Source organism: Scyliorhinus canicula, chromosome 4, assembly GCF_902713615.1.
Source record: "Scyliorhinus canicula chromosome 4, sScyCan1.1, whole genome shotgun sequence".
NCBI classification, from domain to species: Eukaryota; Metazoa; Chordata; class Chondrichthyes; order Carcharhiniformes; family Scyliorhinidae; genus Scyliorhinus; species Scyliorhinus canicula.
In genome coordinates this window covers 143,352,147-143,374,246 of record NC_052149.1, presented here as the reverse complement: position 1 = coordinate 143,374,246, position 22,100 = coordinate 143,352,147, and the positions used below count along the sequence as shown (strand labels likewise).

Here is a 22,100-nt window from a genome sequence, read left to right as displayed (position 1 = left end):
CACTTGAGTGGCAACTTTCAAAGATCTATGAACATAGACCCCAAGATCTCTCTGCTCCTTTACAATGTCAAGAACCCTACCGGTAACCCTGTATTCCGCATTCATATTTGTCCTTCCAAAATGGACAACCTCACACTTGTCAGGGTTAAACTCCATCTGCCACTTCTCAGCCCAGCTCTGCATCCTATCTATGTCTCTGTGCAGCCGACAACAGCCTTCCTCACTATCCACAACTCCACCAATCTTCGTATCATCTGCAAATTTACTGATCCACCCTTCAACTCCCTCATCCAAGTCATTAATGAAAATCACAAACAGCAGAGGACCCAGAACTGATCCCTGCTGTATGCCACTGGTAACTGGGCTCCAGGCAGAATATTTGCCGTCCACCACCACTCTCTGACTTCTTTCGGATAGCCAGTTCATTATCCAACTAGCCAAATTTCACACTATCCCATGCCTCCTTACTTTCTGCATAAGCCTACCATGGGGAACCTTATCAAATGCCTTACTAAAATCCATGTACACTACATCCACTGCTTGATCTTCATCCACATGCTTGGTCACCTCCTCAAAGAAGTCAATAAGACTTGTAAGGCAAGACCTACCCCTCACAAATCCATGCTGACTATCCCTAATCAAGCAGTGTCTTTCCAGATGCTCAGAAATCCTATCCATCAGTACCCTTTCCATTACTTTGCCTACCACCGAAATAAGACTAACTGGCCTGTAATTCCCAGGGTTATCCCTATTCCCATTTTTGAACAGGGGCACGACATTCGCCACTCTCCAATCCCCTGGTACCACCCATGTTGACAGTGAGGACGAAAAGATCATTGCCAACGTCTCTGCAATTTCATTTCTTGCTTCCCATAGAATCCTTGGATATATCCCGTCAGGCCCGGGGGACTTGTCTATCCTCACGTTTTTCAAAATGCCCAACACATCTTCCTTCCTAACAAGTATCTCCTTGAGCTTACCAGTCTGTTTCACACTATCCTCTCCAACAAAATGGCCCCTCTCGTTTGTAAATACTGAAGAAAAGTACTTGTTCAAGACCTCTCCTATCTCTTCAGACTCAATACACAATCTCCCACTACGTCCTTGATCGGACCTACCCTTGCTCTAGTCATTCTCATATTTCTCACATATGTGTAAAAGGCCTTGGGATTTTCCTTGATCCTACCCGCCAAAGATTTTTCATGCCCTCTCTTAGCTCTCCTAATCCCTTTCTTCAGTTCCCTCCTGGCTATCTTGTATCCCTCCAGCGCCCTGTCTGAACCTTGTTTCCTCAGCCTTACACAAGTCTCCTTCTTCCTCTTAACAAGACATTCAACCTCTCTTGTCAACCATGGTTCCCTCACTCGACCATCTCTTCCCTGCCTGACAGGGACATACATATCAAAGACACGCAGTACCTGTTCCTTGAGCAAGTGAACACATTTCACTTGGGTGGAAATCAGGAAACGTCACTGATAGGAGTAGTCTATAGGCCACCAAATAGTAACATTATGGTGGGGCAGGCAATAAACAAAGAAATAACTGATGCATGTAGAAATGGTACAGCAGTTATCATGGGGGATTTTAATCTACATGTCGATTGGTTTAACCAGGTCGGTCAAGGCAGCCTTGAGGAGGAGTTTATAGAATGTATCCACGATAGTTTCTTAGAACAGTATTTAATGGAACCTACGAGGGCACAAGCGGTCCTAGATCAGGTCCTGTGTAATGAGACAGGAGTGATTAATGATCTCATAGTGAGGGATCCTCTCGGAAGGAGCGATCACAATATGGTGGAATTTAAAATACAGATGGAGGGCGAGCAGGTAAAAATCAAACACTAGTGTTTTGTGCTTAAATAAAGATTACAATGGGATGAGAGAAGAGCTAGCTAAGGTAGACTGGGAGCAAAGACTTTATGGTGAAACAGTTGAGGAACAGTGGAGAACCTTCCAAGTGATTTTTTACAGTGCTCAGCAAAGGTTTATACCAACAAAAAGGAAGGACGGTAGAAAGAGGGAAAATTGACCGTGGATATCTAAGGAAATAAGGGAGAGTATCAAATTGAAGGAAAAAACATACAAAGTGGCAAAGATTAGTGGGAGACTAGAGGACAGGGAAATCTTTAGGGGGCAACAGAAAGCTACTAAAAAAGCTATAAAGAGTAAGATAGATTATGAGAGTAAACTTGCTCAGAATATAAAAACAGACAGCAAAAGTGTCTACAAATATATAAAACAAAAAAGAGTGGCGAAGGTAAATATTGGTCCTTTAGAGGATGAGAAGGGAGATTTAACAATGGGAGATGAGGAAATGGCCGAAGAACTGAACAGGCTTTTGGGTCGGTCTTCACAGTGGAAGACGCAAATAACATGTCAGTGACTGATGGAAATGAGGCTATGACAGGTGAGGACCTTGAGATGATTGTTATCACTAAGGTAGTAGTGATGGGCAAGCTAATGGGGCTAAAGATAGACAAGTCTCCTGGCCCTGATGGAATGCATCCCAGAGTGCTAAAAGAGATGGCTAGGGAAATTGCAAATGCACTAGTGATAATTTACCAAAATTCACTAGACTCTGGGGTGGTCCCGGCGGATTGGAAATTAGCAAACGTGACGCCACTGTTTAAAAAAGGAGGTAGGCAGAAAGCAGGTAATTATAGGCCAGTTAGCTTGACTTCGGTAGTAGGGAAGATGCTGGAATCTATCATCAAGGAAGAAATAGCGAGGCATCTGGATGGAAGTTGTCCCATTCGATAGAAGCAGCATGGGTTCATAAAGGGCAAGTCGTGCCTAACTAATTTAGTGGAATTCTTTGAGGACATTACCAGTGCGGTAGATAACGGGGAGCCATTGGATGTGGTATATGGATTTCCAGAAAGCTTTTGACAAGGTGCCACACAAAAGACTGCTGCATAAGATAAAGATGCATGACATTAAGGGTAAAGTAGTAGCATGGATAGAGGGTTGGTTAATTAATAGAAAGCAAACAGTGGGGATTAATGGGTGTTTCTCTGGTTGGCAATCAGTAGCTAGTGGTGTCCCTCAGGGATCAGTGTTGGACCCTCAATTGTTCACAATTTACATTGATGATTTGGAGTTGGGGACCAAGTGCAATGTGTCCAAGTTTGCAGATGACACTAAGATGAGTGGTAAAGCAAAAAGTGCAGAGGATACCGGAAGTCTGCGGAGGGATTTGGATAGGTTAAGTGAATGGGCTAGGCTCTGGCAGATGGAATACAATGTTGAAAAATGTGAGGTTATCCATTTTGGTAGGAATAATAGCAAAAGGAATCATTATTTAAATGATAAAATATTAAAACGTGCTGCTGTGCAGAGAGACCTGGGTGTGCATGAGTCGCAAAAAGTTGATTTACAGGTGCAACAGGTGATTAAGAAGGCAAACGGAATTTTGTCCTTCATTGCTAGGGGGATGGAGTTTAAGACTGGGGAGGTTAAGCTGCAATTGCATAAGGTGTTAGTGAGGCCACACCTGGAGTATTCTGTTCAGTTTTGGTCTCCTTACCTGAGAAAGGACGTACTGGCGCTGGAGGGTGTGCAGAGGAGATTCACTAGGTTAATCCCAGAGCTGAAGGGGTTGGATTATGAGGAGAGGTTGAGTAGACTGGGACTGTACTCGTTGGAATTTAGAAGGATGCGGGCAGGTTGTTTCCACTGGCGGGTGAAAGCAGAACTAGGGGACATAGTCTCAAAATAAGGGGAAGTAGATTTAGAAAAGAGCTTAGGAGGAACTTCTTCACCCAAAAAGTGTTGTGAATCTATGGAATTCCTTGCCCAGTGAAGCAGTTGAGGCTCCTTCATTAAATGAAATGAAATGACGAAATGTTTTTAAGATAAAGATAGATAGATTTTTTGAAGAATAAAGGGAGTAAGGGTTATGGTGTTCAGGCCAGAAAGTGGAGCTGAGTCCAAAAACGATCAGCCATGATCTCATTGAATGGTGGAGCAGGCTCGAGGGGTCAGATGGCCTACTCTTGCTCCTAGTTCTTATGTAATAAGAAAGATCCTTACGAATTCTATGGGACCAAAATATTTCATCCAAGAACCTTGTGGATTTCTCATCAGAAGGTGCTGAACATTAATTTCCTATTATTCAGCAAAAATATCTCTCATCTTGATACTTACACAATCCAGACATTTCCTCTTTCAAATTAGCAGATGTTATTATGTTTCACTGACATCACAACCTGCTGCTCTATCCAGGAGCGAAGAGTAGAGCTTTGCTGTAGTTAATACACACCTTCACAGCACAGCACTTGGTCTCAACAGCAACACATTGCTGATGCTGAGTTATCAACTCGAATTCATCTTCTACAATTACACAAAATTATAGCGAAATAATAAAAGATACTGAGCCTATTCCATCATTCATAACTTGCTCTTAGATTTTAAAATTCTCATCCCTCTATGGCTTCACCCCTACCATCTCTAACTTCCTCCAGCTCTCGGCCCTCCAAGATACCTGTGCTTCCACAGTTCTGTTTCCTTATGCATGCCTGATCTTCATCATTTGACCATTGGTGGCCCTGCCTCTGCGCTTGCTAAACATCTCCATTTTGCTCTTCCTGCAAGATGTTCCTCGAAACTATCTCTTCAACCAAGGTTTTGGTCACCTGTCCTGATATCTCCTGTGGTTCGCTGTCAAATTTTGTTTGATCACGCACTTATGATGTGTCTTGGGACATTTCCTGAGGTGCAAAATAAATGCACCGTGTGGTTATCAATGAGAAGGCTAAAGATATTCTGTTCCTTGCATCCTGGATGATTCCCCCTCCCAATCATGGTCCAGAGCAGTGCTGACATTGTAATGTCCCTGCAGCTAGCCCAGGTGAGATTACCTAACCCAGCATGATGTCGAAATTAGAGGCTCGCTGCTCTATGGGACTCAGGATCCCAAGAGTGGCAACTTCACCCACTAAGATATAGGGAGAGGTGCATAGGGAAAAAGCAGCTCAGCTATCCCTTTCTCACAGTGAACATGAGTTTATAGTTATCAAGTGTCCTAATTTCACTGGGTTAAGACTCACAACTACAAGATTAGTAGGAAAAATAAGTCAGTTTTGAGCTGTCTTTGCCTGCATCAATTTAGAAGCTGCACAGAAATGGTAATAGCCCCTTCGGAAATCATTTCTCAAAGAAGATTAATCATTGCTGAACAGTTTCAGTCCCTTTAGAAATCATTTTTCAAATTTGATTAATCCTTTTATAACACTTTTGGTCCCTCTAGAAATAACATTCAACCCAGATTAATCATTTTTGAATGGTTATGAGACCTTAAAAGCATTTAGGTTATATAAACCTATTACAGGTATCTCCGTCAAGCAGCATTTAAAAGTATATACATATAACTAGATAAAATGAGCACATGTAAATCAACTTCCCGAGACTCCTAAATATATATTTTAGATACTTTCAAAACTGGGTTCTTAATAAGTACTGACAAGCACAGCATGCAAGAGTACTCATGGACATCTTAATCCCCTCTCATCAATGTTCAAATTGATGGAGGGGGTAACGCACACACTATCCCTCGATTCACCTCCCCATCAATTTGAACATCAACCACAACCACCTCTGAACTGCTGCGGTAGGATTTTTCTTTGAAGCTGTATTAAATATACGAGTAACTAGTCGAAAGTAGGACTTATCACTTCTAAACGGTGCTAGGTTCATTAATCTTTTACTGTATGCTGCCAGGCTCTGCTCAATTGGGTTATACAAAGAATTACTACCTCAAAGTGAGATGCAAGGCTATAATCTAATGTTGCAGAATGAATTGGAAGCCCAAGAATAGATAATCTCGGAATCTGTATTTATTGCTATCTTTCACAAGTACAAATGAAATGAAAATGAAAATCGCTTGTCACGAGTAGGCTTCAATGAAGTTACTGTGAAAAGCCCCTAGTCGCCACATTCCGGCGCCTGTCCGGGGAGGCTGGTACGGGAATCGAACCGTGCTGCTGGTCTGCTTTAAAAGCCAGCGATTTAGCCGAGTGAGCTAAACCAGCCCTGTACTGCTTTATAAACTCAAGTAGTGGAGCACTGTCCATTTGAGCTGCAGGAAATTTGCTGCTGTGTGCAGTCTGTGGAAAGGCAATTTGTAATATTTTTATGGTCGATTTTGAACAGAAGTTTTACTTTTGGCGAGCTATGTAAAGTTTTGGCTCAGATTTGGTGAAAATCTCAATAAGTGCAATGATAATAAGGAAAAATTAATGATGAGCAACATCAACTGAGCTATTTGTGGTAATTTTATCCAATATGCTACTACTGACATTTCTCAGAATCTCTCACAGTAAAAATGAAACTACTTCTGGCATACAGCAGCTAACATGTAGCATCAATTAGGTAAGGCAGGTCCTGATTCAATCCCTTTTAACGAGGTAACTGGTAACTCCCCAGCACATGATGACCAGCATTTGTAACCAGGGCTTGAGGACAAAAGTTCCGGCTGATCCTACTGTGCAGTACTGAGGGTGCACTGCATCATTGGAGGTGCCATAGGGGCTGGTTTAGCACAGTGGGGCTAAACAGCTGGCTGATAATGTAGAAGGCAGCAGCGCGGGTTCAATTCCCGTACTGGCCTCCCCGAACAGACGCTAAAATGTAGCGACTAGGGGCTTTTCACAGTAACTTCATTGAAACCTACTTGTGACAATAAGCGATTATCATCTTTCAGATGAGATATTAAACCAAGCTTGCATGGTTAGATGTAAAACATTCCATGTCGCTATTTCAAAGAGGAGAAAGTGAGTTATTCCCAGCAGCCTGGCTAATATTTATCCTTTGATTAACATCACAAAAAACAGATGATCTTGTCATTAGCACTTGGCTGTTTGCGGGACTTTACTGAGCGAAACTTGGTGCATTGTTTCTAGTGACACTTCAAAATGTACTTCATTGGCTGTTCAGCACTTTGGGATGTTTGGTGGTCATTAAAAGCACTAAATAAATGTGAGTCTTTCTTTCTTTTAATGCCCTTAATTTAGGGAAAGGAATAATTAAATGACGTTCCCACTCCTAATCATTGCCTGGTGACTACTGTTGGAAGTTTGGTCTGTAAGCAGCTTGTGCAAATACAGGCGTGGCTGTGATGTTTGCCATGGTTATAGATCTGGAAGAATCAGTAGTGAGAAGTGACAGGAAGACGACTGCCAAAAATATGGAATTCCATATTATATAAACCACACACAAGAATATTCTAGTACTGATCCAAAAAGAATTTGCTGCACTCTGAAAACAGCGAACTGAGGTAGCAACACTTTCACAGTACAGAGAAGTGATGCCCTGTTGGAGCCACTCAGTCAGTTGATAAATGGGGCTGGTTCTTGTGGGTGTTTAAGACTCCAAGCTCTTCTTGTGTCCTGCTCAACATTTCTTTCTTAGCCAATACCAATAGAACTGTTTAACCATATAGTTATCTTATTGCATTCTGCAAAATGACTGCTGTGCTTACACATTTAATTGCGCACTGTAATTTAGTGTGATGTTCTTGTGGTAAGCGTTGAAAGATGAGATAATGTGTAATATAAAGGCTTTGACAATGCTATTTCAAATGTACGAAAACAGGTCTGAAATTTCAACTGCAACACTGAAATATAGATGTGTGGTGTAACAATCAAATAATTTCCTGGTCACGCTCCTATGATCAAACTACTAGCCGAGTAGTATCTCCAGCAGCAGTGCACCCCTCCCCAATGAACTCAATGCATTCTATGCTCGGTTCAAGCAGGAAACCAACAAGCTGCTGTTGAGTGCCCCAGCAGCCCATAACACACCCATACCCACCATCACAGGTTCCAAAGTCAGATCGGCTTTCCTGAAAGTGAACCCTGGGAAGGCTACGGGTCTGGACGGGATCCCTGGTCGTGCACTAAGAGCCTGCACGGACCAGCTGGCAGATGTGTTCGTGGACATCTTTAACCTGTCTCTACTCCACTCAGAGGTCCCCACCTGCTTCAAGAAGACCACCATCATACCGGTACCAAAGAAGAACCAGGCAACGTGCCTCAATGACTACCGTCCGGTGGCCCTGACTTCAGTCGTAATAAAGTGCTGCGAGAGGTTGGTCATGGAGCGCATCATCTCCATACTTCCATAACGCCTTGACCCACTGCAATTTGAATACCGCTGCAAATGGTCCACAGCTGACACCATCTCCCTGGCCCTACACCCATCCCTAGAGCATCCAGACAATAAGGACGTCTACATCAGGCTCATATTTATTGACTACAGCTCCGCCTTCAACACCATAATCCCAGCCAAGCTCACATCAAAGCTTCAAAACCTAGGACTTGGCTCCTCGACTTTCTAACCCACAGACCATAATCAGTAAGAATAAACCACACCTTCTTCATAATAGTCCTCAATACTGGGGCCCCGCAAGGCTGTGTACTTAGCCCCCTACTATACTCCCTGTACACACACAACTGTGTGGCAAAATTTGGTTCCAACTCCATCTACAAGTTTGCTGAAGATAGTGGCCCGGATCTTGAATAACGACGAGTCAGAATACAGGAGGGAGATCAAGAACCTCATGGACTGGTGCAGCGACAACAATCTCTCCCTCAATGCCAGCAAAACTAAAGAGCTGGTCATTGACTTCAGGAAGCAAAGTACTGTACAGACCACTGTCAGCATCAACGAGGCCGAGGTGGAGATGGTTAGCAGTTTCAAATTCCATGAGGTACATTTCCAAAAATCTGTCCTGGTCCACCCATGTCAATGCTACCACCAAGAAAGCACAACAGCGCCTATACTTCCTCAGGAAACTAAGGCAATTTGGCATGTCCACACAAACTCTTACCATTTTACAGATGCACCATAGAAAGCATCCTATCTGGCTGCATCACAGCCTGGTATGGCAACTGCTTGGCCCAAGGCCGCAAGAAACTTCAGAGTCGTGAACACAGTCCAGTCCATCACACGAACCTGCCTCCCATCCATTGGCTCCATCTACACCTCCCGCTGCCTGGGGAAAGCCGGCAGCATAATCAAAGACCCCTCCCACCCGGCTTACTCACTCTTCCAACTTCTTCTTCTGGCAGGAGATACAAAAGTCTGAGAACACGCACAGACTCAAAAACAGCTTCTTCCCCGCTGTTACCAGACTCCTAAACGACCCTCTTATGGACTAACCTCATTAACACTACACCCCTGTATGCTTCAACCGATGCCATGTAGTTACCCTGTGTACCTTGTGTTGCCCTATTATGTATTTTCTTTTATTTCCTTTTCTTCCCATGTACTTAATGATCTGTTGAGCTGCTCACAGAAAAATACTTTTCACTGTACTTTGGTACACGTGACGATAAACAAAATCCTACTATCAAGGTACTAATAACATGAAATAACAAGAGTCATCTTCACAAGTGGCCTAATTGGGTAATTCACCAGCAGTAATACTATGCTGTGCAAAGCAACAGCATGATTGTGGAGATCACCGCAAGAATACTGTGCTGTTGCTTGGACACTGGAGTTCAGAGTGTACTTTTCAGCCAGTAACACCCAATGTTGCTAGTGGCCAGTTCTGAGAAAGTAGGAGCATTCACCTTCTTAAAGCACCAGAAAAAAGTACATTTTGGAAATTTAGCTGAAATCATGCTGGATTTGAAATTGTTTGCTGTGTAATGGCATCTCCTTGGGGTAGGTGGTAAAGCAAGACAGAGTTACATCATACTACTGCTTTCCAGATTCAGAACAGAATTTGCAGAAATACCGTTGTATCATTGTAAAACACATTTTCGCAGCAACACAGAGTGATCGAATAACTGTATCCTCATTTCTGAAAAACCTTCTAAAAATGTATTTCTTTTCTGTGGCATTGCTCAGAACAAGTTAGGTGATGTGTTGTTTTATAAAGAGGGGAAAGTTACACCACATAACTTGTAGTTATGGTACATGACCTTTAATGCAAAACGTCCCAAGGTGCTTAACGGCATAATCAATAAAAATAAATGTCACCAAGTCAAAGGTGGAAATCTCAGAACGCATGATTAAAACATTGGTTTTAAAGAACATTTTAAAAGTAGATTTAGGGAGTTTATAGCTGAGTAGCTGAAAGCATTGTTGCTAATAGTGGGATGATTAAAATTGGAAATATACAAGATGCGAGAACAGGAAAAGTAGATATCTCAAAGGCTTGTAGGACTGGAGGTTATAATAGTAAGGCGGGCAAGGCCATGGAAAGATTTGAAATCAAGGATGAGGAATTAAAAACTGATGCAGTACTGGAACAGGAACCAAAGTTATCAAAATTTATTCTTTCATGGGATTAGGTGATGCTGGCTAGGCTAGCATTAGGTACCCATTCCAAAATTTCTCGTAAGGTGCTGGTGAGCCAGCTTCTTGAACCACTGTAGTCCACGTGGTGTAGGTATGCCCACGGTGCAGTTAAGGAGGGAGTTCCAGTATTTTGACCCAGCAACAGTGAAGGAACGGCGATATGGGTCCAAATCAGGATGGCCTGTGGATTTCAGGGGAACTTGTACTGTGCTTGTCCTTCGAAGTGGTAGGATTTTCAAGTTTTGAAGATGCTGTTGAAGGCTGGACACATTATTGAAGTGTATCTTGTAGAGGATACACACACACACACACTGCTGCCACTGTGCGTTGGTTGTGACAGAAAGGCCCTTGGGCTCAGTTCTTCAGTGAATAAATCTGGGTTTGATGGAGTGATTGTCAGCTATTTGCTACAGAAAATAACACATTTGCTTCTTAATTAAAATGTTTAGCTTTACAGCAGTAAACCAGCTCTTCTAATGTGCCGTTGTCCATCAGTTGAAGATTTGATAAATTGGGAGAAATGTCTTGTAAAGCCCTGAAACTTAACACCTGTTATTAGATATTGAAACATGCCAAATGGCCTCAAGACTCAAGGTTAAGTCATGAAAATCAATTAACTCAGCATCCATTATTAACAGCTCCTAAAAGCTTACACCTCTAAAGATCTGCAGTAACATCCTTTGCTGCATTCTACAATACAGCAGGCTCTGCTGTTTTGTATAATGGGTCTACAAGAGTAAGTGATCTTGACCACTGATCATTTTCCTGGCTTTTGGAACAAACCATGCAAAATTCTTGACTTTTTTTAATGTGAGGCTTGGTAAAGGAAAGCAAGATTGTTTTAATATTTCTAGTTCATTAATGGTCTCTCTAGGGCAGCACGGTGGCACAGTGGTTAGCACTGCCACCTCATGACACCGAGGTCCCAGGTTCGATCCCAGCTCTGGGTCACTGTCCGTGTGGAGTTTGCACATTCTCCCAGTGTTTGCGTGGGTTTCGCCCCCACAACCCAAAGATGTGCAGGCTAGGTGGATTGGCCACACAATCTGGCGGAGAATCGTGCGTCAGCCGAAAATCAAGGCTGGCTCGGGCGCCGCACAGAATGCCATGCTTCAGTGTCCTGACAGAGGTGTGAATGCATTCTATGCCGCAGGCCAGTATGGGCATGCAAATTGTACAGTAAATGCCATTGATATATTAACCAACATTCTCTGGGCCTTCAGCAATGCTCCATCTCTGCCAAGAGGAATTACCAATGTCATGGGAATGCACTTTAAGAAATGTTTGTCTTCTAAAGTGGCTGCAGTGATGTCATTGTGTGGATGGAGCTGGGCCCTAGCTCGGCTTTTTGCTTTCGTTTTGATCTGGAAGCTGTTTTTGGCTCTGAGTTTTAGTTTCGTTTTCAGTTGGAGAGCTGCATTCAAACCAAGGAGGTGCATTTTGGGTCTCTCTCTCTCTAAAGAATGTCTCCAGATCACGTGATGATTTCAAAGTAATACCTGTTTCTGTAAGGAATGAAAACCTATGGTCTTTGTTAAAAAGGGTTTTTGACTTATGGATGTTGTTAGGAAAGTTACTAAGGGTTACCTATAGAGTATTGTATCTTGGGGGTGGGGGGGGGGGGGGAGTATCAGTGTTCGTAGTTGATAAGATGTGTACTGTGTGTTTATAAAATGTTAACTGGATTCATAGAATAAACATTGTTTTGGTTTTAAAAATACTTTAGATCTCTGTTACATCACATCTGTAAAGTGGGCTCCCCATAATCAAAATCTATTCAAAGTTGGGGGTCAGGTGAACTCCATGATATACTTTGGTTTTCTCAAAACCCTGGCCCATAATACCAATGACGAGGTTCATTTGTGGTATTTAAAATTGGGAACAGGCACCATGGCTGCTGAGGGAGAGAGAGGAGGTAAGACATGACCCTAAAGCGCTGGGCAGCACGGTGGCACAGTAGTTAGCGTTGCTGCCTCACTGCATCGAGGTATCAGGTTCGATCCTGTCTCTGGGTCACTGTCCGTGTGGAGTTTGCACATTCTCCCCGTGTTTGCGTGAGTTTCGCCCCCACAACCCAAAGATTTGCAGGCTAGGTGGATTGGCCACACTAAATTGCCCCTAATTGGAAAAAAATGAATTGGGTACTCTAAATTTATTTTTTAAAATTAATGGTCTCTCTTCAAATTGGTAGCCTTCCACAATCTAGACTTCCCCCGGAATCCAATGCTTCACACTGATACACACACCTGGTTAGTATTGAACACTATACATCAGGTTCAACACTTATGTTCCATTAATATCAGAGATGCAAAGTCCCATATGTATGTTAATTCTCAATAAGTGAATAAACATGTAATTAAGTGTGTAAAAAAGTGGATAAGTCAGGTTGGATGGCAACAGCTACAGCATACCTGATGCTAAAGGGAAATTGCTCTGTGTTGCATTTGTTGAGGTAAAGTCTGCAAACCCTCCGAACTGTTCTGATGTCCCACCTACAAGGCAAACAAACGAGTAACTTTGTTACTTGTTAATCAATCTTAAAAAGGGAAAATTGTTCTAATAAAATGAATTATAGGGTTTGGTCACTTGTATGCCTTTCTAATAAAATGAATTATAGGGTTTGGTCACTTGTATGCCTTTCTAATAAAATGAATTATAGGGTTTGGTCACTTGTATGCCTTTCTAATAAAATGAATTATAGGGTTTGGTCACTTATATGCCTTATGGGGCCTCACGGTAGCATGGTGGTTAGCATCAATGCTTCACAGCTCCAGGGTCCCAGGTTCGATTCCCGGCTGGGTCACTGTCTGTGTGGAGTCTGCACGTCCTCCCCGTGTGTGCGTGGGTTTCCTCCGGGTGCTCCGGTTTCCTCCCACAGTCCAAAGATGTGCGGGTTAGGTGGATTGGCCATGCTAAATTGCCCGTAGTGTAAGGTTAATGGGGGGATTGTTGGGTTATGGGTATACGGGTTACGTGGGTTTAAGTAGGGTGATCATTGCTCGGCACAACATCGAGGGCCGAAGGGCCTGTTCTGTGCTGTATGTTCTATGTTCTATGTTCTAACTCAGCCCTCATCTAATTCCGGAAATAAGCAATTGCGTATTTTGGGAATTGTCTCATTGCTCGTCTTCAACAATATATGGAGTATGATGCTTGGGCACTTACAAATTGAGAAGCGGATTTTCATTAAAAAACATGCAAAATTTAAAAGTCAGAAGTGTAGCTCTGTACAGATATCACAACACAGATGCAAGTGTCACCTTTAGCCAGTGGCAATCTGCTGTACGAGTCTTGGTCATTAGGAATTGCAGTCTGCAGACAAGCAACCAGTATAATTACAGCCTCAAATAACTCTTCAGTAACTATCTGCTTATAGTTTTTATTTCACTTTTATGGACATGAACCTACATTAAGAGCTTAGAATGTTTTTTTTTATAAATTTAGAGTACCCAATTTTTTTCTCTCCCAATTACGGGCAATTTAGCACGACCAATCCACCTACCCTGCACATCTTTGGGTTGTGGGGGTGAGACCCACGCAGGCACGGGCACAATGTGAAAACTCCACATGGACAGTGATCCGGGGTCGGGATCGAATTCGGGTCCTCAGCGCCGTGAGGCAGCAGTGTTAACCACTGCGTCACCATGCCGCAATAGCTTAGAACGATATTGATCTTTGGCAAACTCTTGAATGTTTTTCCCATAAGTGGTTGTAGTTAAGTTCATTGTGCAGTATATGGGGATTTAAATGCATTTTCCCTTTCCTTGATCATGATCAGATATTTCCTACACACAAAGTGAGAGGATCAAAAAGATTTTTAAAAGATTGTATACCAGTCCCTTGGCTGGTATACAAACCTATTAAAATGTTCATACGGCTATTAACTAACTAACTGAAAACAGTGGTAATCAAAACTACAAATACAGTCCGGCTTCTTACTCTTTTGAGTTTAATTACAATAAAAATTTTGGATGTTTCTACCACTTGCAAGTCCACGGAAGTATCAGCAAGCTGCCAGGCTTTTGATGCATTTTGACCAAATATCACAATATGCAGTACTATTAGCCTTGGCTCTGTGTGGATACAAGACCCATGAGCACTAAAATGTCCATCAAAGCTCGAGTGCCATACTGAAGAAGGGCTGCACTGTAGAAAGTGGTGCCTTTTGGACTCAACTTTAAACAGAAGTCTCGGCTGCTCTTGCACAAATGTCAACGGTCCCATCAAATTATTCCGAAGAAGAGCAGACATGTTCTTCCTCTGTCCTCGCCAACACCTATCCCTTAATAATCATCACAAAAACAGTATATCATGGAGTAGTTGCTTGCACATCAGTTGGTAGCACTGAACTTCAAAAAAAATCATGCTGCTGAAGCCTTTCTTCTTGCACTCATCTGGACAAATGCTAGAAATGTCAAATTTCAAACGATCACACCAATTTGTACTACAGGAGAAACGGGTGTTAAGCCAACTTTGATTGGCCGAGGTGTTGCCAAGAAGTAAGCAACGGGAATTACAGGCTGTCCAAGCCGTAAGGCTTTAAAATATTCCTTTTTTTGCAGGGGACAAGTCCTTCTGGAGAGCATAAATCAGACATATTAGAGCTTGACTGATTTTCTTAATATTAGTGTAGCTATTAGCACTCAAGATTGTTTGACAAATGCTTACTTATCATGGAATCACATGTAACAGAAGATATTTTGTTTAGTGTTTTGCAAGTGCAGATATTGATCACGGTCTGGACCCTGCCTATTACTGACAAACAAAGGAGCATGCTGTCTGATTCGCTGTGATATAGGGCCTACATAGTTGGCATCACACCGACACTAAAATTCATACACATTGCTCAAACGCGTGGTAGGCTGAACATCTTTTTGGACTGACAGCAGCATTTTGCTAGTGAAAAATACCACGTACGTAGCAACTGCACAGCAGCAGGGTGAAGCAGCTTGCTTAACCTGTTTTCCAACCTTTGAGGTACTTTGCCATTCCAAGGTAATTTGAAGCAAATCTTTCACATTTCACATCCAAAAGTAGAGGCCTTATGGCTCATTTGCAAGTTTGCATGATACACGGCAAACCGTGATCCATTAGGATTGTCATTGTCTCGCAGGATAGCTTTGATCCGCTCTAATGTTGCATTGAGCTTGCACGGTGAACGAATAGTTGGGGCACCACAGTATAAGGACCTGGCACATGAAATTAATATGGGACAGAGTACAATACCACCCACACAGTGATGCAAGAGCACACATGACCCAGACCTATGGGTCAGTGTAACATTGAACAGAACCATATGTAGAAGCAAGCAATGAGGCAACTCCTAGTTTGGATCTTTACTCTATCCATGTATGTAGCTTCTAGTAGTTAATAAATACTTACTGTTCAACTACCTTAGTAAGACCTACATAATTATACCCAATACCATGTAACATGATGGCAGCAATAGAACTGCTCAAAACATGGTAGAGACTGCAGAAAATGTATATCTTGGAACACTGAAGAAAAAAATCAAAGAACCATTCTGACCTTAAGAAAAGCTAAAGCCAGATAAAACTCCAAAGAAAGACTTGGAAGCTGAAGGCAGAAATTAAATTCTGAATATTGTGTGGAAGTTCAGCTTCAACACTGATGTGCAGATTCAGCAGACCAGCAGGGACGAGCTTGAAGTTTAACATTCTCAGGTAACACGGGTCCTGAGAAAAGTTAAACACTGCAGCGGTCAGAAATTGCACTTTTAATCACAGTCCGAGAAATCTGATTCGCGGGTCAGCGCCTGAAAATGCGCTGGCTTGGCTCACTCCATAGATAAAAAAATTAATTGACATATAATCACAACTGACTAGGCAACTTTAAAAATCCAGCAAAAGCCAGGATTTGATGCTTCGAAGACCCAAGAAAACGGAACTGATGTGGAAAAGAACTCTAAATGTTGATCCTGGCTGTCATTGTTGAAAACATTTTAACTCCGAGATCACAAACCCAGCAAATGCGAGAAAACAAACCTTTGTGACGAAACGTATGACAGTGCCATCTTGGAATTTTGGAAACCTACAATTGAAAAATGTTAACCGTGGATCAGACATCTGCTCTTCCAGATCAATTTGGACTTATCCGAGGCACAGGTCATTCATAAAATTTGGAAAAAAAATATTCCATTGATAAATGGTTGCTTTAGGTTTGGATAAAAATGCAGAAGCTGAACAACTGCTTTAACATGAATCTGCAATATTTGATAATATTATTTTAACCTCCGGAGTAACAAAATCCTTTTAATGGCTAATGTAATAAGCGTTTTCAGTAGCCAGGAAAATCTGTTGACTCCTGAAGTGCCGATCTGTATAGAATGGCTGACGGTTGTGATTACGGTGACCTGAAATCTGAGCTAATCATTGATAGAGTAATTGTATGAGTGGTGGACGGTGTGCTCTCAGGCATGCTTCAAGCAAAGGAAATTCGATCCCTTGAGAAGGCCATCCTTGTCAGGAAATCGGTTTACAGTACTGATCCATATTAAGGGGAGGAAGTAAAAAGTGGTACAAAGTAAACCCCATCGTCCAGCTAGTGAAACAGCATCGAAACAGGGATATTCCAGGTCAAGGGAAGCAGTACCCTAACTGACCAGTAGGGTTGTGCAATTCTGTTGAGCCCACAGACAGGATCAATGTTTGGCTATTTTAGCCCAATGCTTTTAATGTAAAGCGAACAGGACACTTTGGGAAACTGTGCAAACCCAAAACTTCAAAATTCATGGAAGATTCCAAGAGGATTCACGAGGACATACAACCATGCTTCTTGGATGAGGTAAAGTTCCTGGGTTTTCATTCTGGAATGTAGACATCTCAGTTATGACCATCGCACAAACTTTAAATTGGACACCGGAGCCAGTGCTATGAACATATCAAGCAAAGACCTTGGTTGAGACACCTCCGACTTCGAACAACAGACAAACCACTGTGGCAGAATTCGACTCCATTCAGTCACAGGCATGATTTTGGCACCAATAAGGTATGACGTCAAACAAATCTTTGAACTGATGTACATCAGTAGCCATTTTAATACTCTTGAGCAGAGATGCCTGTATAGCCCTGGATCTTCACAAAATGGCAGAAGAGGTCAAGACAACCACTGTCAAAAATTATACAGAACTGCAAGTTCCCAAGAGTTCCAACTTGAAAGATTTTCTTGACCAAGACATCAGTTCGGAATAGTCTTTTCTCTTTGCAGAGGTTTCTCCACTTTCGTTGCAGGTGCAGAAGTCGCTCATTGGGCAGACCAGCCAAACACTCAGATGGTTATAGCGACACCTCGAGTAGATTGCAGTCAAGAGAGGAACCAACAATGAGAAGAGCCTCAACCTCCCACTCTAATACCAATTGGAGACATAAACCCTACAACCACAAAGGAGTCACTGAAAATCCCAGCAAGCATGACAGTGCCACAAATGCTGCTGGAACCGAGTAGAAGCTATCCATTGAAGACAGCAAATCACCCAGCCAAACACAAAGGGGAGCTTACAACCAAGTCTCTCACTCACAACAGGAAAGGTGATCTTCCTTTCCAGTTTATGTCACGGCGTACCGCATGAAGGAAGAAGAAAAAACTATAGATGAACCAAAGTTAATTTGCTCCATAAAGAGGAGGATAAACCGACTGCACATATCAATTCAATTTGAGAATAGATAAAGAGCGATTCAACATCAAATGACAGAAAAAGAGGGTGAAAAGACACCTAGATGCCAGAACAACCTCAAATTCAACAAAGTTTACGTGCATCGACAGAGCCCATCATTCCTCTGACAATATTAAGGTATTAAGAGCAAGCTATGGAAGGTTAGGACTCCAGCCAGCGGAACCTATGAACTCAGAGCCTTGAGAGGAGGATATGGGGTAGAAACAATTATATAAATATATGGGGTAAACTTGTAAATACATCTGACAAAGACTTTAAGGGTTGGGGAGGGGGGTATGCAGTACAGGAATCTGGCACATAAATGGTTAACATGCGACTGAGTACAGAACAGTGCACAGTGGTGTAAAAGAACACATGACCCACACTTGGGGATCAGTGCTGTGTTGGGCAGAGCCATGTGAAGAAGCAAGCATAGAAACAGTTCCTAACTTGGACCTTTACTGTACCCACGTACATAGTTTCTAGTAGTTAACAAATTGCTGTTGAACTACCCAAACCTACAAATACTTTAGAAAGGACCTACCAAACTACATCCAATACCTTACAACAGACTCTGTATACAAGACTGCTGATAAGGTTTATAAAACCCAAAATAAAATATCAACCGTCAAATGTGATTGTGATTGAGCAGCACTTGAACATTCCGAAGTGCGTTAAAAGCTACATTCACAACCAATTTAAGATAATTAGTCAAGCCTGTATCGTGGCTAATTTATGCTTGCCAGAAGCAACAAATATCCATACACAGAGACCTGTTCTCTGCAAACATGTTCAAGCCTTGCGCCATTCTGAATTACCGGGGGGCCAGAGTCCACTTGCCAACAAATCAACACCCGCTGTGATCATTTGAAATTTGGCGTTCTTGCATTTGTGCTGATCAGTGCAAGACAAAAGGCTTCAGCAACATTTCTCTTTTCAGAAATTATTAAATAATGCAGGCATCAGACTGGCCACTTTAAACCATGAAAGGTTATAAACCGAATTGTTAAGATTCAGGTTTAGCTCACTACAATATCCACTCTGCATGAATTGTGATGCATCATCTTTGCCTGCAGTGCTTATGAACCACTCAGGTGGCAAAGAAACATCTGTACAGCCATGGAACGCACAGGGGGACAATGTCCAACATCTGGTACTATTTCTAAAAAGCCATCAGATAGCTGCAAGACATACTGCCCATCTGTCGTACTGAAGCACGCTGATTATTCAAATGCAGTACGACTCCTTTGTATAAATGGCTCAGGAGCAATGATATGTAAAATCAGAATGCCTTTTTAAAGTGCGTGTATGGTATAATGAGTGTATTAGTTTTAAGGACTCTTGCATGCTTCCTTACACAATTTGGTCATCTGGCTACAAATAAAAATGCTTTATATGATGCCTTGTCAGCTGATTATTCACGAGCATAGTCTGTTGTACTGGCAAGTAAAAGAGATCCTGGAGATTTAATTTAACTGTGAAATTCTGCTTTTCCATTTACAGCTTTATAGACCCTGAACAAAGCCTTACTTATGATAAAATTTCTTACACCAGCCCATTACTAGCCTTGCTCAGTGAAATGGATTACAAGATGAATCAGACAAAACACTATTTTTTTTAAATTGTGAGATTACTTTCTTGTGTGATACTCATGCCTTAAAATTGTTCCCACAGGTGACAAACCTGAAATACCCTATACTTCAACTCGGGTCACACAGCTTAAAGTCATGTCTTCAGATACATACAAGACATCCCAGGTTTTGAATTGTGTTGCCGGATAGTTTACACAGTTCAAATGAAGATTGAAAATCCATCCCTCATTCCCTATTGCATGCTCCCGAAATCCCAATGCTTGCATAATCCCTACTAGAGCAGAATGGCTCCTCACTGAACGTTAGTTTTATTCATGCAAAGGGTGAAAGATTTAAAAAAGAAATCCTAAATCTCACGAAGTTCAACGTAACTGTAAAGTGCAAAAGAAGCTGACTTGAGTGAACTTGTGAAAATTGCTGGAACAGAAAAGCAACAAGAAATGAAGTACAAAATTCAAATCTCAAGCTGGTTAACAAATGATTGCATTTAAACTGTAAGCTTTTAAGTAGTCACGAGGTAAATGTATCGTACAGGGTCAGAAACACCAGCCAAAGCACAGGGAAATTTATTTTTAAATGAAATCTACAGGAAATCTGAAGGCAAGGCAGGACATAGTTTTACCGATAATCTGTTAAATAATGTTTCTCAGAGCAGAGGCATAACGTACACATTAGGGCTGTAGCCATCTAAGATGGCCACTAACGAACACAAAATGGAAGACTGCAAAGAGTGCACGGAAAACGGACATGTTAAAGACAAACAGCTTGCAGAGCAATTATGTATTGAGACAATTGCAGAAACCGGTTTCCTGACAGCTGCAGAGATCAGGCAGTGCTGTAAATGAGAAGCCGTTAGCATATTAATGAGGTGATACCGGGCCAGTCCCAGGTACAATGGATACAAATTAAGTATCAATCGATACATTCAATAGCAGACCAGACACGGTGGAGCCAGAGAAGCCCAGGACAATAAGTCCTAAGAACCGCCCCAGCGATCAAGGAACGGCCCTAGGATTGGGGAGTTCAAACCATATCGATTGGGAAGAGGCCCAATCGATCCCCAGCAGGTGAGGGAGCCCGCCCAAAGGGGCACGGACCCCCTGGGACCTATAAAAGAAAGGTCCCACACATGATTCAGTCTCCTGTCTCCGGCCCCAGCCTCCAGACCCCTGTCTTCTACATCAGCCGTTGAGCAGCAGCCGCCAATAAGTAAGTGCCTAACGACGACCGCTACCTGAAACCGGCATTACTTACACCCTTGCCGACTGACAGTGATCCGAAGCCTGCAGACCAGACCAGAACAACGGCCTTGTTCCCTGACCTCGCAGTTCCTTCTTAGCTAAGTATTAGTTGTTTAGTGGTAGAAGTAGGTTTAATCTTTAGCGTGTGCATGAGTGTTATAATTGTGTTATAATAAACTCTAATTGTTTTGGACTTACTAATTGGTGTACAGCTTTATTGCTTTGAACTTGACCTTGAAACTTGTGACGGTGTCTTTACGGCACCTGGCGACTCCAGAGCTTAGAACGAGAAACAGAGCCAAGTGAGTGTTAAGCACACTCACCCAAAACGAGCAACAGGGCCCATTTAACTTTGATCCCTCGTTCATTTTGAGTCAGCTGATCTTCACCCACAGCAGCAATCGGGTGCCACAATTTATTTCCCCTCCAGACTGGTTAAATGGGGAGCAGGGGAAATGAATAAGAATACATTAAATTGACAAATTGGCAGATTTAAAAAATATATATATGCGGGTGCCTCACACAAGTGAACCCAAACAGTAGTCAGGGAAAATAGGTTTTAAAGTTCCCAATCACAGTGCAGAGTTATTTTTGTTCAAATGTGCCCAATTGTTTTCTCCTTTGGCTGGATACCAGTTTTTTTCAGGTAACAAATGTTAGTAAGGTACCAAGTTTTAATTAAAAGTAGGGCAGAATTGCTGGAAGCATGCAGCAGGTACAGTGCCCCGAACAACACAATGATTGGAAACTGGCATCTGCCCCAATTGCTTTTGGATAAGTAATAGAGAGAGTCAGCTGCCTCATGAAAATGATTCCAGTAACTTAATTGATCAACACTGCTGTTCAGGAAGTAGGGCTCAGGTGCACTATCAAAGAAAAATCAGTGTCAACATTACCTGTGGAAGAAATCTGACTGGATCCAAATAGTAGGTCTACCAGGTCATTCTTTGAGTTGTTGTTAACGGTATTTGGTGCTGAAGTCTAGACAGAAGAAGACAGAGACAATAAGAAGGAAGCACTGAACCTTTGGGGCTGCACAATGACCAGAGTGCTCTTGCTTACTGAATTCTGAGTATTTGGATCTCAAGAATACTCTACTTTGGATACTTGTTTAATTTTCTGACTCATTAGTACATAATTTCTGCGACTGTACATTAATAAAAATATTTTCTGCTACAATAACATTTGTTCTTCTTTGAATAACTAAATCTTTCAGAGGTTAGGACAAATGTTCTGGTTTTCTCATTTGGAAATGCTGTTAATATTATGGTTTCATCTGGTGATTAAAGTC

At 42.1% G+C, this 22,100-nt stretch overlaps 1 protein-coding gene across 1 annotated transcript in view; it reads right to left on the bottom strand.

Moving 5' to 3' along the window:
* Nucleotides 1–22,100, bottom strand: part of LOC119965051 (clathrin interactor 1-like) — a 236,983-nt gene that overhangs the window by 35,286 nt on the left and 179,597 nt on the right. The window contains 2 exon segments of the mRNA XM_038795287.1: nt 12,716–12,796; nt 21,706–21,790. Of these exon segments, the coding sequence (XP_038651215.1) occupies nt 12,716–12,796; nt 21,706–21,790 (166 nt within the window).